Source organism: Cupressus sempervirens, chromosome 7, assembly GCF_028749045.1.
Source record: "Cupressus sempervirens isolate cs-2001-9-10 chromosome 7, ASM2874904v1, whole genome shotgun sequence".
NCBI classification, from domain to species: Eukaryota; Viridiplantae; Streptophyta; class Pinopsida; order Cupressales; family Cupressaceae; genus Cupressus; species Cupressus sempervirens.
The window spans coordinates 447,963,405-447,983,092 of NC_143124.1; the positions used below are offsets into that span (position 1 = coordinate 447,963,405).

The 19,688-nt window shown below is 34.5% G+C and overlaps 1 protein-coding gene and 1 pseudogene across 1 annotated transcript; one reads left to right on the top strand and one right to left on the bottom strand.

The window, feature by feature from the left end:
* Window positions 1–10,996: 10,996 nt before the first annotated feature.
* Window positions 10,997–15,871, bottom strand: LOC149547506 (DNA replication licensing factor MCM4-like; annotated as a pseudogene).
* A 136-nt stretch (window positions 15,872–16,007) lies between these two features.
* LOC149547507 (cullin-1-like) lies at window positions 16,008–16,855 on the top strand. The gene is made up of 4 exons (XM_089794136.1): window positions 16,008–16,027; window positions 16,316–16,436; window positions 16,536–16,697; window positions 16,784–16,855. The coding sequence occupies exons 1-4, from the start codon at window positions 16,008–16,010 to the stop codon at window positions 16,853–16,855; spliced, it is 375 nt and encodes a 124-aa protein (XP_089650262.1).
* Window positions 16,856–19,688: the final 2,833 nt, after the last annotated feature.

Here is a 19,688-nt window from a genome sequence, read left to right on the forward strand (position 1 = left end):
GAATCTGTAAGCCTTGCCCAAGAATCCAGTGCACCAAATGATATCTCACAAGTAAATTGGTTAGATGAAAAGTAAATGAAATTAAATAGTTGAGAAGATTCTTTTTTGGTATTAGTTTTAAACGTAAATTGACTACATAACAATGTGCATAACATTTTACTACAACATTCATATCCTACCACATAACCTACTCCTGATGAAGGCCATGATGTGCATTATAGTGGTGGAGGTATTAATTTGCTATTGGAAATTAATTATGCAATTATGAATACAATTTAACATCTTCAATTGGAATTTGATGTGTATCCTTTTTTTTGAATATTTTAGAGCATGTTGAACATCATGGTGAAGGAGTGGACCATGTTCCAAGTGTTTGACATGTTGACGCGATGGAAAATCAAAATGTTAATGTACATGATGTGGCATTGTTAGGTAGTAAAAATGCATTTTATGTTGTACTCGTACTTAATTACAAACTTGTAACAGTTAGAAAAAAAAAAGAGTATGCCAATTTATCCCATTCACTTGTTCTTGCAATAGAGCCCCCTTTAGTGCAGCAACCTCCTGCTCCTCCAAAGAGAAAGAGCTATCGTAATTTGACATGACACATGCTAGAAGAGGAGGAGAATGAAGTAGATATGGATGTCCCTATGAGCACTTTTCTTAAGATAGCTCAGAAAAACAAAAAAAAGAAATGATGTTTTAAAAATCTTCTTTGATAAACCTTGTTGGATAATGAAAGAACTTTGTTTTAAGTAATTATGTATGAATGATGCATATTAATACAGATTTTTATTTTATGTTAATGAATATTGTTATGTGTTAATGAAGTTTTGATTAGTATTGTGTATTAATGAATTTTATATCATATTAATGAATGTGATGCAATTGTATTGATTGAATGTTATAGTTCATAAATGGATGAATGAATGAATAAAGTATGTAATTAGATGATAATGGGTACTTTAGATTGATGTTACGGGGAGAGGGGGTGAAGCCAGATGAGCTTCCACCTTCATGTGGTTGGCCTTGTTAAGTAGAGAATATTATAGTATTCTTGAAACCAAGTGAAGCTCAAATTTTTTAAGTCTTCAAACACACATCCCAATTCTCTTTAACGAGACTGAATTTTTTTCACTTGTAATAGTCTCATTGCAGTCATCTTTTGGTTCCTTGAACATATAGTTCTTGTATATTATAAATTCCAATTATTAGATATGTGTCCACATTGGAGTTAGTTTGGCATAGAAACCTGCATATTTTATTATATATATTTAGTCAACTGAAAGCAATGTAGAAAGCATTCACATAGTTGATTTCTAACAAAAGAAGACAAGATGCATATACTATTTAGCATGGAAATCCTTGTAGGTTAATTGTGTGTGTATGTACACACACACACACACACACACACACACACACACATATGTATGTATGTATATAACTTCAAACGAATTTGTAGGCTCAATTAGCAAGAGACACCAACTTCAAATCCTGCAATGTAGAAGGAACTAACCTTTGAATTGCAAAGTGTTTATAATGTAGGTAGATTTTCCTTAGATCTCCTTCAAGGTCTTCAAAAAATTTGCCTTGTACTTATGAATAATCCACTAAGATTTGAAATAGTGTTTTCCGATAAATGCTCTAACCTTAGAATATACCTTCATAAAAATTATGCCTTAGATCTGCTCGTCATATTCAAAATAAGCCTTCACATTCCTATTCACTTAGGTCTAATTTAGGTCTTCCATAAATTTGTCTTATAATTATGCTCTTGAATCTCTTAAAATCTTCTTTGTATTCAAATGATATTTAATGAATTGATTGATACAAATTTCCTCATACTTGAATCCAAATATCATTATCATTGTCAAACATAACATAGACATAAAATCATTTTGGTTATTCACTTGTTATATAAGTTAGTCTTATCTTTTTAGTTTTCACAAGTCATGCACTTATGCATCTTTGGGATATCCGCAAGCTATTAGAGATGTTTGGATGGTTCATGTCCTTTTTTTTTTCTTTTTCTTTTTTGTAGTGTTTTTTCCATGAAGTCTAAGGATAGACATGTTGGATGTTTGTGATAGACATGTCCGCCTATAAGAAAAGTATCAAATGTAGAAAAAAGGAAAAGAAAAAGAAATGTTCATGACTACCGCTACACATATCTCGATCCTTAATACCCATATGCTTAGATGGATTGGCTAACATTCCTAGTCTTATAAGTGCTTGTTAAATGAAAAGGGAATATTCCATCTTGATATGTTAATATCTTGACCTAGACATACCCATTTTAAAAAATAAAATGGCTCAATGATGAAAAATAATTGCTCAAAAGGAATTTTTGAATTGTGGTTAATAATATCTTATTTGCAAGTTCTTTCAGTGTGACTAGTTTGATTGAGGAGTGCTTGATTAGTTTTCTTTTACATCTAGACCTTTCTCGTCCAAAAAAACTTTTTATATATTATTCATTTATCATGTTGCAGTTCCCATTCATCCTATTGCCACTTAGCTTGTTTTCGATCTCGTTCGCATCCATAGTTTGCTGAAGTGCAAAATGTGGAAAATTAGTCTTAACACAGCTTGTAGGGAATGTATATAGCAGATTTGCATGATATAGGCAAAATGGATTTGTTGAAAGGGCATTCCACAACTTTCAAGAAAATTTCATCAGCATGCAAAGCAATTTGATTTCTTTCATCACAACATTTATGGATTTTTGAGTTTGGTGCAGAGATCAAGCTTATTCAAACCCACCAAAGTACTGGAAATTGTGATTCTATGATCTATCTTTGTCATGGAGGAAGCGCAAAATCTGCTTTGTTTGGCAAGAATTTATATTTGTGCATAGTTCTACTAATGGAAGTGGGGATACTGTCTTTTATATGTTTAGAACTCCATCTCAGAAGCTCCAAAATTATATGGGCTTTGTTCAATCCTCTAATAATTTAGAGATATAAATGCTTCTTTTTATGTTTTTAAGTCCAATCTCTCTTAATACAATCTTTGTTGTTAATCCATCTCTATACAATGTTTGTTAAACCCTCACATGTAGCTTCAGGACCTCCTTATTATTGTCTTTAAAAACTGTTATTATGTGTAGGATAGAATTTATGGGAAACATGGAATTAGTGCACAATTATGTATTATATTAAATCCTCTTTTCACAAACAACATCCAAATTTAAAAGTAATTAAATAGTTATGGTCCATATAAATTTTGATATAAGAGATAATATTGATATTTGGAAACTCAAAAATGTGTAGAAACACATGGTGATATTCATGAAATATTATATTTGTTCAGAGTCTTCTTACAATGTCATGTTCATTGGTAGTAGGTAAGAAGATATCACACACAAAGAGTTATCAGTTAAGAAGAGGAATTGTTTTATCTGAAGCCTTTGAAGTTAACATCACCATTCTCAAGAGCAACACTCGATCTTGGGTATATTCTCTTCTTCTTTCTCTATAAACACTTTTTTATTAGGGAAGCACTAGTTTTTGTCTCTTTTTCTTTCTCATTATGCATGATAATGAATTTTTTACCTCTTTGAGCTTCTTGAAGACCTCTTGGGAAATGTCACTCCCATGAGAATTTTCACTTTGTAATCATATTAGTTATGGAGTTTTTGGTTGAGAGTAAAATCCTAACAAACCTCCTACATTAACTATAAAGGCCAAAGCATCCCCTTCACCATGTCAATTCAATTAGTAAGAGGCCAATCCAAATTGGTTTGGATTTTTTATCGATCCACCTAAAAACTTTGAGCACTAATAACAAGGCACAAGTAGAGAAAATTTATAACCCCAACCTAGCACTAGCCCACTTCTTTAAAAATATCCTATTGCTCTACTATTCCAAGAGCTATATTTAAATGCTTTAGATGGTATTGCTATGTTATGTGTAAATCAATATATCATGAAAAAAAAAATCTTACTTGATTATTGATTGGCAATGGGTACATGACAAGAAAGTCATTAGAGCATTTATCAGCCATAAGCCATGACCAAAACTCATAGTAGCCAAAATAAAATTTGAAAGTTGTCTTGTGCACATCCTCATTGCACACATGGATTTAAAGATATCCTAACTTGAGATCAATCTTTAAAAAATAGATTGCTTCATACAACTCATTGATAATTTCTCCATGCAACTCATTGATATGCCATTCATCATGAGAAATCTTGATGGTAGACAAATACCTATTCTTGATGATTTTCCTACTCAAGGTTATATGGTCTATGCACATCTCACATACCATCTTTTCTCTTTAGAAACACCACATATGATTCAAAAGAGCTAGAACTTGGCCTGATGTGATCCATCTCTAGCAATTGCTTTGTAATGTTTTCTTTTTCTTCTCTATACATCTGTGGATGGTAGTAAAGGACGTTCATGACAAGCTTAGAACCTATTTCCAACTCTATGATGCATTAAAATACCCTATCCAACAGTAATCCTAGAGACAAATTACTAATTAGCACATTATGGCTATCCAATATTATATGAATGTTATTATGACAAATGAAGCTTACCTAGTAGGCATGCCTTTTACTAGAGAGTAGTTGGCTACCTATGCAATTTGTCCCTTGTAGAGAGTCCTCTCCATCCCCTAGGAGTGACCACTCATATTGATTAATCAAAAATGCCTTTAGGAACCATGTCTTTCCTTTTATATTTAAATTTTAATTCCATAGACTAATAATATTGTGTAAATTCTCTAACAAATGCAACCATTGGCTAGTTCTTTAAAAAAATGTTTATAAAGAACTCACCACACTGAAACTATTGGATTCTTATTGACAAAACATGCTAGGCTACATTAATTAACAATACCATGCAACCACTTGCAAATAACCTACAACAATATGTAGTAGCTAATGAGAAGTTCTCTAAAACTGACCCAATGTTTACTCTCTACTGCTATTTACTATCAAGGCATCTAAAAGGTCCAATTTTGGTGAGGATGCACTAAGACTGAAAATCTGTAAGGGTTATGTTGATTTTATTGTGGAGAAAGTAAAAGGTTTACACACAAGATGCCTGAATGGACGAGAAGTCTCTACAAGCTTGCCATATCTATTTCACATGGAAATTCTACTCATGGTATATCAATTATCAAGTGCATGTGAAAAAAATAAGATGGCGGAGATTACATTTTTGGCTTTAAGTAATGTGAGTAGTCCTCCAACAGAATTTAACAATACACAATTGGCTTGTTGATCTTTGTTAGTTTCTCAACTAATGCTAGTCATTCGGCACATGATTCATTATTTCACTACCTTTCCATCCTGGCTAATGTTGCAAATGAGGAATAAGTTGAGGCAGGGTTCATAGGGAGAAGATCTTCATCTATTCAAGGGTGTGGGACATCTAGGACTAGAATCATGGGTTTACCATTTAGTACAAAATGTTATAAATTTGAATGAGGGGATCTTAGGAGAGCAAGGAATGGATGATCTCTCTTTTTAACTTATTGATGTTAGTGGGATTTTTAATTCGAGTATCATAGAATACAATGTACTTAAAGATTTGGCTTTGGATTGGCCTGATTTGTATTCTGTGATTTCATGCATTTTGGAAGCTTGGCAGGGTAAGAAACCTTCCCAAGTGGAGGAGCTTATACTAGAAAGGTATTGTTTTATTCTTGGCTAGAGCACTTTATGTGATGTTGGATTTGAGGCAGTCCGTGTTCTACCTTGGAAAGCTGAACTTGAGGGCAAGTTGCTAGGAACTAAATGCTTCATACATTTTAGCAAAATTTTGCACAATAACATTAATTTGGCACACTGTAGAGAGCTATCATAGCTAAAAAGTTTCCTTTTGGAAGTACTTTCTACTCAGCAAACGGTGCATAGATAGGGCAATTTGAATGAGAAGGTTTGGGTTTTTTTGAGGCATGGAGCATGGCTATCTCTAGTCATATCATTACTTGAAGCAGGCTTGTGGAAAGTGTCCCTCGGGAGGTAGGATGTTTCAATAGATGATATGCCTTGGATAGAATAGACATATAAGGATACTGCATTTCTCACACTATTCAAGTAGTTTATTTCTCATATACTGGAGGAAGGGCAAACAAGTTTGGTGTTGAACATTTTAACATCCATTTTAAGCATGTATATTAAGGTAGTACAAGATGTTGCACTTGTTGTTCTTGATGGTAAATAATGTAAAAATGATACATGATTTTCTATAAATTTACTCCTTAAATCAAGATTGGATAAGTCAGAGGAAACACTCCTAGAGAAGCTTAGAGCTAGGTTTGAACTGATTAAATCTATATATGTAACAATGTCAAGTTTGGCAAGACTTGTGAATCAATAAAATACAGGGAATTTCAATGAATTTTTCCTGAGATCTTTATTGCATGGTTTCCCATCACACAGTCACTTAGGGAGTGCGGTATTAGTATCAGCTATCCTTTCAATGGAAGGTATTTTGGATACAATTGAAGAATTTCTCAGGACAAGGGATGCATTAGGTAAGGCCGGCATGGAGTTAGAATTTTTAAATGCTTTGATCAATGTTACAATGATCATGAAGTTTGATAGATGGTTTGAGGGTATACACAATAAATGTGAGGCATTCCTAAATTATTTGATTCCCAAAAATGAAGAGAGGCACATATATGTTGATCTGTTTGTAATAAATAATATGGAAGGTTTGGTAAGTGAAATGAACTCAAAGGATACATACTTAGCTGTACAAGAGAATGTAATCACAAATGCAGATGATATAGTGGAATGTCTTAGGGTGGATCCAAATAAGCTTGATGTGCTTAAATAGTATTTGGTTCATGTTGGGGAATCAAATATGTTGAAAATTTTGAAGTTAAGAAATTTTCTGGGAGAACATGGCAACCTTTTAGCTCTTGTTGATTCTTTGGATGGATACCATAGTAAATCAGTAAATGTAAAGGTATTGCAGCTTTTCGTCAACTTTTTGATTGACGATCCTAGTTATTTCAACATAAAGCAAGATTTGCAACAAAAAAATTTATTGATGGATTTGCCTACTTTGGCTGGATGGTTGGAGAAAAGGTTGTTAGGATATACCATTATATCATCATCAGGTATTGCATCAACACATGGAATTGCCAATTCAGTAAGGGACTCAGAAATTGCTTTCATAAATGCTCTTTTGTTACCATAATATAGAGAGCTTCTTGATCATTTTCTAGATGCAAGGCTTATCAGTCTACAGAAAGAAATGTTGTCATTTGATATTTTGAGTGCGAAAGCCTACTTCAATTTCTTAGTTCAGCTAGCAAATGGTGAGCCTGCCATAAAGCATGTTGTCAAGGGTGCAATTAATATAATGGTCAAGCTATCTGCTTGCAAAATTCAACTTGAAGTATTGAAGTTTATTTTTGGCTTCCTAATATCTGTTGGTTGCATGTGGTGCTAAAAAACATGTTTTGGAAAATTCCATAGAAAAACCATGGTCAAATACTAGTTGTAGCAATGGATCTGCTATCTGTAAGTTGAAGTCAAATGTTACTAAAAGGAACACAAATGCACTAGTTAATCCAATCAATCAAGGAGCTCAATCTGCCACAATGGAGTGTGATGCCACATCAGCAGATGAAGATGAAGATGATGGTATGTCAGATGGTGAATTGGCTAGTATGGACAAAGAATATGATGATGATAGTAATAGTGAACACTCACATGCTCTACTATTGCACCTGCTATTGCATTACTAAAAAGGCTTCTATTTGCTCTTTATGAGGCAATTCAATCATCCTGCAGGTTTCTGCTTTGATATTCAAATATGCTTAGTTTGTATTTTCTTTAGGGAAAATTGACTCTTTTGGGATACTTGCATTTGCAAATGCCTAAAATTCTTTATTTTTTGTTCTCTTCCAGCTTGGCCATGTCTTCCAAGTTGCTTCAGGTTCCCTTCCCAAAGTAGACAATGTTAGCAATAGATGATGTGACAAAGAATAATAGATCTTTGCCAGTTCCTTCGAACACAAGTGTTACCACTAGAGGCAGTGGCAAGGGGATTATTGAAGAAGATACCAATACTTCATCTGTTCAGTATTGTTGTGATGGTTGCTCAACTATTCCCATTCTTAGGTGGTGTTGGCATTGTAATGTTTGCCCAGATTTTGATCTATGTGAAGCCTGCTATGAGGTGATGGATTCAAACAGGTTTCCACAGCCTCACTCAAGAGATCATCCAATGTCAGCTATTCCAATTGAAGTTGATTCAGTTGTAGCAGATGGGAGTGAGAACCAATTTTCCATGGATGAAATGAGTGAGGAAAGTTTATTGCAAGTGGCAACAGAAATTAGTTTACACAATTCACATCCATTGGATCCCCCAATGGAAATAAATGAAAGTAGAGATTTTCTTGTTACTGCAAATGATACAAAATTAGTTCACAAGTCTTGAAATGTGGCAAAACTAAAGCTTCAAATGTCTACTTATTCATGCATCATAGTGAAAACTTAAGTAGGTGATCTGCCAAAAATGAACAACGGTAAGTAAATACAGTAGAGATTTTTAGAAGTAAAAAGTATCATTTTGAATTGCTAAAGACTCTTTATAATTCTATACTTAAGATTATTTAAATAATTTGAATAGCTAAATTCCGAACTATAAATTTTAAAAATACAATTAAAATAGTTGCTCAAAAATGTTGTCAAAGAAGTTGAATGAAATTAGTACTATCAAGTTGTCCAAATTGGAGACTTCCCACATGCTAGCTTCTATGCATAGTTTTGAAAACTCAAGCCTATTAATGACCAAACACATTCCAAATTTTTCTTGTATTATCATTAGATGGGTTTATCATAACCACAATCCTATCTTTACCTTACCGTCAAATCTGGACAATGACTCTATGCATAAATCTTTGTTGCAGAACTTTACTTTGCACATTCTAATATATTAAAATTCAATAGAAACTTTATAAACTTACCTTGGAGATTCCTATACTTCTTCAATTTCATTCCCTATTCATTCTTGGAGGACCTTCACAACAACTTCTATATTGAGGAGAAACTCAACATGTAGAAAATTTAAGGCAATTAAAAATAACTCTTTCTTCTTGTACTTTGGCAAATGGTTTGTCGTCGAGCTCCTTCATCCCATTCAAAGATACATCAACTGCATGCTCAAAAACAAATCTTTTTCATCAAACCCTCAAACAATGTCTTTCAGTTCCATGTAGAAAAATCTAACCATTATCCATTTGGTCAATCTACACAAACTCGACACTAATGATATCTAGCCCCAAAACTTGGATTATCTTTTCCAATATGGACATCTAAGGAAATTAATTATCTTGACCCTTGATTGAACTTTGGAGTACAATCTCCTTCAACATGCATTTTTTTTTGTAATGACACCATGATTCGACTGCATTTAACTATGTATTTTTTGATCTTGAAATGAGATGAACATGATTGTGTAGATGACTTGATTATTTATAAATTTGCTAGATTTGATACACACTCTTTGTTGGATTGCAAGAGGAGGAAAAATGGTTTTGAGAAATCTAAGATTGGTCCAATGGAAAGTAAATTGAAGGAAGAAAAATAAACTGGAATTCCTTGTGCTGTGGTGGGATCTACAGCTCAGACTCTCAGTTAATCATTTTTTATTGATTTTCCTGTCAAAAAATTCAGATTTCAGGTAGAGAATCTGTAATCTCAAATATAAATTTGAGTGTTATAAAAAATAGTTATACTATGTCCTATGATAATTATATTTTCTTATCAGGAATGTATTCATGACAATCAATTGCTTCAACTCAGTGGGGCTGGCTGTATACTAGTTGAAACATTTAATTGTACTGCATATAAATCTCAATCTATAAATTTAAAATAGTAGATATATATTTGAATAAATTAAATTTGCATCAGTACTATAGAAGGAATTTGCATCAGTACTGCATCTGAGTAATTTCAAACAATCCCTATTCTTTCCTGAATTCTCTGGCTTGAAACTGACTGTGGGTAGCATTTATTAGAGATTATCCTTGTGATGTATCATGGTCATGATTTCTAGACTCTTATAAAGCTTTTGAGTTCACCTCTATAATATCTTGTACATTGTGATTCCCTTTGATTCATAAATTTTGAATAATGACTTCCCAATTTGGTAATGATTCTTCGTCGTCTTTTTTTTTTTATCCCTTTTCCTTATAGGTGCTTCAAGTTTATAATAACAATGTTCTACATCTTGAAAACTTCTTATTATCATATCTAGAGAAATAGCTAATAGCTATGTATTTGCACATCTTGTAGTTGCTTGATAGTAGAGCATATGATGCATTGTGCCAAGTAAATTCATCTGCATTCTGCACTTTTTTTGTTCCTCCCTTGTTTCTGCAAGTCTTCACGGCACCATGATTGACATAATTGGTGTGTATGGAAGACAAGTTACTGATGATATTCAGCATTCTCAAATGTTGAAGTCACCACCATAGAATCATCACTACATCAAGATTAGATTCTAATTTTTTCTCTTTATATTTAATTTAAAATATAGATTAAAATGAATTGCTCTTTTTATATTTAATTCTCTTTATATTTAGGTAACCACGTAAAACTAGAGGGAGAGGACAAACTAGAGGGAGAGGACAAACACCATTGTGAACATTAAAATGAACTTTTTCCATTACGTTGGTTGAAAAAATACCTTTATAATTGCAATTACTTTTTCCTCACTCCAAAACTTGATAGAACAAAACATCAATGATTCTCATAATTTATAATTATCATCCTCTTATCTGAGCAAGAATCACAAGATATCCATCATTACCTCAGTGGTTGTCTTTGTCACAGATAGTACACCCAAGCTTTGGATTCCTTCAATTTTCTCAATTTTTTTACAAGAGAAAGTACCCGTTGATGTACTATAGAGCATGAAGCTTAGGGCATATTAAAATAGTTTTTCACAACATATTGACTGTAGTCTTATTAGATACTTCATTACTAATTATTATAGGGGCCATATCATCCTCAAAACTCTTTCAGATCCTCTTCACATTGTCCCCATGAATTGTAACAAACCCCTCACTCACAAGGTTTCTAATTGCATTACGAATCTAAAATTGAACAACATAACTCATAATGTATTCATTTCCCCCAAGAAAATGAAGCTGGAAATAGCTTGAAATCTACCCACAACAAATAATTACTTACATCATTCAGGCTGACTTCCTTGGATCCCTATTTGTGCCTTTCCTCCATCAACTATGATTGCATTCATTCATATCTGATTAGGTGCCATACCAACAATTTTCTCAACACTATTTAGGGAAGTATAAAGAATGTTACCTCTGTAATACAGATTGATGGTCCCCTTGCCTACATCCTTTCTATGATAAGAATCCTCAGTGATGAAATAAGATTGGCTCGTCTCATTCTTTCACTGGCTGAGACTCCCATGTTTATGAGATCCATGTCAATGGTCCTTGTAACCATGACACTCAAATGCATTCAATGGCTTCCAATTAACATAGTTCTTTCAGAGCTAACTAATTTTGTGATGATAATGCATTCAATATACAACTAAATGAACTAACAATCCTCATTACCAAAGATGCACAATGGTTACCAGTTGAATGATCCGTGGTAGATTATTGAAGTGCAACTTCAAGAAGCTGAAATGATTCTGCCACATCACACCTTTCAACCTATAGAATTGGAATGTAAGATGTCTTTTTATTGCCTCAATCTGGCTTTAAAACATTCAGGAATGTAACCCTCTTTTGTCTACATAGGGTTTTCTTACCCACTCAAAGAATCTGATACGGGTGAGGGCTTCACTTATTCTTATTAAGCTTTCAATTTGGCATGGAGTGATTGTGATAACCTATACAATTCATTCAAGAGAACAAGTTAACATAACATGAGAATGCCTTGCATCTAGATGCATTCTTTTAGTAGAAGTATCAGATATACTGTTACTTTTTTCACGTGTGTAACTTGTAAGCATACTATATAGAAATTGAATTTGAGAATATATTGAGCTAACCTTCTTGCTACTACCAGGGAAGTTTCCCTTCCTACAAATTTCAACATAACCATGAATCAAATCTTCTACTACCTCATCAAATATCTTAGGATGTATATGTTGTCTTGCATAAGTGATATATGAAGTGAGATTTGGGAGGTCGACTACATCCAGCATTTGGTCCTAGAATCATAATGTAGTTCACATCAAAAATATTAGGTCATTGGACCCCCCATTAATTACTACATAGTAGTGACCAAATCAGAACTTACCTCTAGCTCATCATAATTTAATGCAACAAGATGCCTTGCAAGGTGTCTATCTTTTTGTTCATCAGCTTTATCAAGCACTAGGTAGATCAAATCAAACCTGTAAGCATTTTTTGTGATTCCTTTATACTTGAGTGACAACAAATAAATTCTCTAGCTTGAATTCTAAAACCAAACATACTCCACATAGAAAGCAATGTTGGAGGAAGTTGGATATTGTCAATCACTGACAATCTAGGGTTGTAGCATGAACCATTAGGATTGGCACAACCTAAAATAGATGTTCTTGCATTTAGAGATGCTATGATCTCAGCCTTTGAAATTGACACTATTTTTTGTTCCATAACCTACTCCAAAGGAATGACCGGACATTGATATACAAGTCAACCAATAGCATAGATTACAAAGTCAAGAAACCAGTAAAAGCACATAATTCAAAGAGCTCATAGAAAAATCACACCACATGCAACATGCTATGAGCATTGTCTGACATCTTGTCAAACTCATCTATGCAGAAAACACCCCTATCACTCATTACTAATGCTCCACTTTCTAGAACCTGTTGAGTTCAAAGAAATAAGTATTTTATATAGAATAAAGTCGTAGGTAGCAGTGGGGGAGCAGGCAGCCCAAAGAGCTCAATGATCAACAAATTGAGTTAATAACTTACTGTTTCACTAGTTTTAGGATCCTTTGATACATAAGCAGTCAAACCAACCATGGAGCTTCCACGACCACTTGTATAAATGCCTCGAGGAGCCAACTTATGCACATATTGAAGTAGTTGAGACTTACTCTTACCTAGATCCCCCAACAAGCAGGATATTGATATCACCAAAAAAAGTAGCATCTGAAGCTAGTTTTATTGTAGTTCCCCCAAAAAGTTGTTTAAGAAGCATAATGGTTAACGTATGGTTCAAAGAACATGAAACAAATTACCAATTAATCAAACATGAATGCAAAGAAAGATACCTAGCACAAGAGCCCTTTCTTTACATCTTCTAGCTCCCAGATACTCAGAGCTAAGGACCTAGTTAGCCTCTCATAGATATCGGGCATGCAAGATAGTTCTTTCAACTTCTCAATTTGGAAATTGGCAGTCAAACTTCAATTTCAAAGCTTGCAAAATTCATGTTATATACGAAAGGTAAAAAGTATGAGTTTATACCTTAGCTTCATAATCAGCTGGTGACATATCACCCTCTTGAAAAGAGGCAAAACTATCATTATTGGTATAATGTTCCATTGGATCTTCGGGTCACAATCTTTTCTTGTTTACCTTTTTCAAATGAAGACAATCGATGTAGGTCTACACCAGCAGAAGATTTACAAATTAGAATTAGAAATCATAGAATACAACATTAAGGGCCTCATTTCCAACTTAAATGGACTAAGCTAGGCTTGAGAGCTTTGCTTTAAATAGAGATTTCACAATCCTTTGGTTTGGTCCCACTCTAACTATCATAGCTCTGAAAATCCTAGTAACCTACAAAAAAAACCAATGTCAACCTTCAAATGCTAACACACGACAATAAAAATGAGTGTAGAAATCGTATATCATGTAATGTCAAACACACTCGATTCAATCACCAGGTTTGGCCACATCAACAAGTTTTTCGTGCATCAGCAAGCTAACAGTGTGCAAGATTTTCCCCTTTGGAATGGCGTCAAGCATTTCTTGCAGCCTTACAATCTACTTATTAGCAAACCTAACCACAAAGTAAAAGGATATAGTTGTCTTCAAAGTCTTGAAAATGCATCTTCAAATCATGCATAAACTAAAATCAACAAGTTCCTACCTACATCTGTTATGCATCAATGTCAAAGAATTCATAGCAACACATTTTGGCCTTGCACAAAATGTAGGTTCATCAATCTGACCTGAGTATTTCAAGCATAAAATAGGATGTGAATACAAATCCAGCAAAAACACTTTTAGACAGCAAGTACCATTGTACGTAGTGAAGCAAAGATATGAGATTTTTTTAAAACATGAAATACATTTTATAAAATTCAGTAGAAGATTCTTATGCAATATGAGCATAAAATTTGGTGTGAAAGTTCTCATACAAGGATTTTTTCACACTAAAAAAATGTGCTCTCTCATATATAGCTTTCATCAAGCAAACATCTCAATGTGAGTAGAACCTCATGTACAGTGTCCTATTAGTTCCAATTAAGGTTACAGAGAGCAGATCAATAGTGGTCATGTCACAATAAGGAGCAAGATCTTATTTGCAAAATCCTAGAATCTAAAAGCTTCTAAGATCACTTTCATAAGAATGAATCTTTTTAAAGCGGTAGATTCTCTGCCATAGTTTATGCAAAATAGAATTGAGAAACAAACATAACATACAATGAAGACACAATTAATTTTTATATTAAAAGTTCAATTGCAATCCAATGAATTACCTCTATCAACAGGTACTGGTGCTAGAGCATATCCATAAACAAGGCACCTAAAGAATGCTTCTTTGATTTTTGGTATAATTGAGCTGCATCGAATTATCATTCCTTTGACTGAAACCATCTTCTCAATATCTAGATTTCAAAGACAACAAAACCCCCTTATTAGATTTTTCAAATAGCATTGAACAATGAACATGTAATTTTAAAAAGCATTGCCTACCTGATGGATTCAGATCTTGCATGTTAATTATATCTCTAAGATTGAATATTCTTGCCTGAATGCAATGGTAGTTATATGTAAGTCTGAGGCATATTTATGTGCATAAATAAACAAAATATGAAACAAAAAAGTCATTAAATGAAAACATACTAACTGACAAAACATATTTTTCCAAAAATATAATTCAGTCACCTGTATGTGCTTCTCCCACAAAGGCTTGAGGTGAATAGCTACATCCATCAATATAATGTCAAAAATGGAAAGAACTTCAAGAGGATATCTTACCATCTTGTCATAAACTTCTTCATCATATTCGAAGATGTTCATTGCATCAATATTCAGTGAATCACCTTCGACTTCCATTGTCTAAATGAGAAATCAACTAAATGAAGTGAATACAAAAGAAAATGTGCTCAACCAATAATTTGAAATGAGACTAGATGGTAACCATAAGAAGCTAGGAAGGACAAATTTGAACCTGTTCCAAGAGCCTCATGTATTTCCCCTCAAGGTCTGAAATATCATCCCTAAAATTCCTCAGAAAGTGTTGAACTGCTTGATTGACATCTTGAACACTTATGTTTGCGCCCCAAACAAGCATAGGGGGGGTTGCCATCACGGTCACCCTCAGAAGACTGGGGTATCTAATTATAATAGCCAAAAGAGGTAATTAATGTGTGTTTCAATATAACATATTATACAAATTGAAAAGAAACGATTGACTCAATTGATAGGTAGTTCTCTATCCAAAAGGTTTCTTGGTACAAGGCAATATCTTCAAAATAGGTTTCTTTAATGTAGAAGGCACCAAAAGTTGGTACATAGGCATCTGCTATGTTGATTCCCTGAGGAGGCAGTTGCTTGGATAGTCAATGTGGACCACCCATTGAAGTTTGTAGAATAGAAGGGTTGTCTGGTATGACCCATTTGACAGGACCCTAGGAATCTCCATGGTTGAACTGACCCAGAATCTGGGTGTGCAGGCCAACATACCATTAATATAGTTTTTAATGCTTCTCACTAGCAATAAAGCATGTTTTATTAGCCCATTATTTAGCTGGTTCACCTTTATTACTTCAAACAATCTAATCCAATGTTTATAACAGTAGAGTTCTATTTGTTAGAATATGATACATTTTCTATTTTGGTATGTCCAAGTTACATACTCCATATTCTTAATATATGGTTCAATTTCTTTTTATACTAGTCTAGTTTTAACTGCTTTAAAAAAATTTAAATGATTATTGTTTGGAATTATCAAGTATAGATTAACCCAGACTCTGCCAAAGGCCATAAAGCATGAGGAATGGAAACTTTATGCATCTAGAATTCATGACATGAATGACAATCTTCATCCATATAATGTTTTTTAAAAATTTAGGACTTTGTCTTGTTATGTGTTGTGATATATAATTAATATTTGTTGAAATTGCAGGAAGAAGCCTGCACAGAGACTTTTGTTTGATAAAAGTGCAAATGATGATCACAAAAGAAACATATTGACAAAGCTAAAGCAACAATGTGGTGGTAAGTTTACTTCTAAAATGGAAGGAATGGTATGCTACATCATACATAAATAAAAAACTCACTTTGATTCTTATCAATGAAGTTAATCTAATTGTAAATTGTGTAAAAATATGTGTGCTTGTATGTAGGTCATAGATTTAACATTAGCAAAGGAGAACCAAGGGAATTTTGATGATTATCTTAATGAAAATTCTCAAGCACATCCTAGCATAGACTTGACTATGACAGTTTTGACAACTAGGTTTTGGCCGAGTTACAAATCATTTGATCTTAACCTGCCAGCTGAAATGGTATGCCCAATTTGTATACAATATACCTTTTAAATTTGCCAATTTTTGAAGCAATTTAACATTTTGACCTTTGCTACTTAATGCAGGTAAGATGCATAGAGGTTTTCAAGCAGTTCTATCAAACAAAGACAAAGCATAGAAAGCTTACATGGATATAATCTCTGGGTACTTGTAATATTAATGGGAAGTTTTACCCTAAGGCTATGGAACTTGTTGTTACTACTTACCAGGTAATTGCCTTTTTGGTTGTTACTACTTACCAGGTAATTGTCTAGTTGTTGTATCAAAATTGAGGAAATTGTGACGAATTTGGGTTTGGAGCCTCAAGAGGAGGGCATTAATCAAGCTCCTCTCTGGCTCCATCTATAGCAGATGTGGAAACTTGACTAAGTGTCAAAAAACTCAACTTGTTCAGACCTAAAAAATGATTATATTGGTAAGGACAGTGAGGATAGTGTCATGATGCAACAATGGTTATGAAGGTGTGAAAAGGTCACAATGGTACTGAAGCAAAGTTTCAATCAAAGAATAAAAAGTTAAAACTTAGCATCTACTAGATGTGTAATCCAAGGCTTTTATTCTGTTGAGGAATGTTGTGTCACTGTTCATCTTATTGCAAGTAGGTGCACACGAGGATGAAATGAAAAGTAAGTTCCACCCTTGAAAAATGATTATGCTAGTAAGGATAGTGAGGACAGTGCCATGGACATTTTTATGCAGCCTGAAAATGGTGTTATTGAAGGTTGGTTTTGCAAGCATTTAACTTGAGGAACACAAACAAGGTTTAAAGCTTAATGTGCCTATTTTATTAGCTCCAATGAAAATGGTTCTAATGATATTTCTGGTATTCATGTTCCCTTTTCATGAGAATGAGCTCACTTTGATGCTTTTTTATGATAACACATTACAAATTATTAAAGGAAATGACTATGCAATGAATCAAAACATGTACAACTAAATGATATGGAAAAATATGAGTTTATTGTTTACTACTAAGACTAAAAAGAGAGATTAAAGACCTATTATCAGTCACAAATCAAACTATAACAATTCAATCCATAGGTTTTAATGCCATATAATCAACATGTATCACATCCAAATGTTAGCTAGCTATTGTAGGCTTCTGTAGACCACTTTGGTACTAGTAAATAACCACTTTAAGGTATGATATGAAGTATGATCTACAACAGAAAGACTGATATTTTCCTACACGGGTTTGATATGCAATTTTCAGCCATCATATTCAGTGCCATGAATCTAATATGGACTTTCAGCCACTATATCCCTTCAGATATGGTAAGTTTGAATGACACCGAATTTTTCTTTTCTTCAAGCAACTTGGAGGGGTGACTTGGTGAGCTAACATGGCGAGCGAACTTGGTGAGAAAACTTAAAGAGTCAACTTGGTGAGGTGACTTGGTGAGAATACTTGAACAGTTGACTCAGTGAGTTGACTTTGGGAATAGACCTAGCAAGATGACATTGTTAGAGACCTTAAAGAGGTGACTTGGTGGGGTAGATTGGTGAGCCTACATAGAGAGCCCCACTTGGTGAGACGAGATGGTGAGTCGACTTGGTGAGATGACTTAGAGAGCTAACTTGGTGAGAAAACTTAAGGAGTCAACTAGTTGAGGTGACTCAGCAAGGTGACTTGATGAGTGAACTCAAAGTCAACTTCGTGAGCGTATACTTGAACAATCGACTTGTTGACATGACTTGGTGGGGTGAATTGGCGAGCTTACTTGAATATTTGACTTGGTGAGCCGAACAAGTGAGCTGACATGGTGAGTGGGCTTAGAGAAGCAACTCAGTGGGGCAACTTGGCAAGCACACATAACGAGCCAACTTGCCGAGGCAAGGTGGTAAAACCACTGGGTGAGCCGACTTGGTGAGCTGACTTAAAGAGTCGACTCGTTGAGGTGATTGGGTGGGGGTGACTTGGTGAGCTAACTTAGGGGGCAGACTTGGTGAGCAAACATAAAGAGTCTACTTGGTGAGCGTACTTGAATTGTCGGCTTGGCGAGATGACTAGGGGAGTTGGCTTGGTGAGCTAACATGGCAAGTCAACTTAAAGTGGCAAGTTGGTGGGGCAAGTGGGGGTGACTTGGTGAGCTGACCTGGAGAGTTGGCTTAGGGGGTGGACTTGGTGAGTGAACTTAAAGAGTCGACTTGGTGAGCATACTTGGGGAGCTAGCCTGATGATCTAACATGGTGAGTGGGCTTAAAGTGGTAATTTGGTGGGGCAAGTTGGTGAGCAAGCTGACTTGGTGAGTGAGCTTGATGAGTGGACCTAAAGATTGACCTTGATGAGGCACTTTGGTGGGGTGACTTAATGACTGAACTCAAAGAGTCAACTTCGCAAGCATACTTGAATAGTCGACTTAGTGGGGCAAGTTGGTGAGCCAACTTAGCGAGTCTAATCAATCAAGAGGAAACATTTGAGAGCTTAGAGTGACACAATTTTCAGATGATCATATGAAATGAAATGGGTGTGCAAGTAGAAAGAAACTAGAAAGATATTGTGTACAGATGAAGGCATGAAATGGATGGTTTTGGAGCACTCAGCACAGACACTCAACATTCAGTACATATCATCATTTGAGATCAAATGGGTGTATGGGATTATATGCATAGTGAATAATAAAGGAGAGAATTGAACCCTCCCTAAGGCTCACAGTTGTTGAGGTCCACTTCAACAATGGCCCTTCCTATGAAATTGTCATCTAAGACCTTTCTAATGAGATAATGTGTTATGAGCTCTTCATCAGTGGGATGGAATGTGAATCCAAGAGGTAGTTGTGTATCACCCATATGCACAATTGACTCTTGGATTCACGTTCCATCCCACTGATGAAGAGCTCATAACACATTATCTCATTAGAAAAGTCTTAGATGGCAATTTCACAGGAAGGGCCATTGCTAAAGTGGACCTCAATAACTATGAGCCGCAAAAAAAAAATTGACTAAGCATTGGTTGAAATTTTGACCAAT

Bases quoted from the DNA above. Each gene is read 5' to 3' on its own strand.
- LOC149547507 (XM_089794136.1), top strand. From the start codon at position 16,008: ATGATACATTTTCTATTTTG. The intron at 16,028-16,315 runs GTATGTCCAAGT...TTGAAATTGCAG, and splicing joins ATGATACATTTTCTATTTTG to GAAGAAGCCTGCACAGAGAC. The intron at 16,698-16,783 runs GTATGCCCAATT...TACTTAATGCAG, and splicing joins TTAACCTGCCAGCTGAAATG to GTAAGATGCATAGAGGTTTT.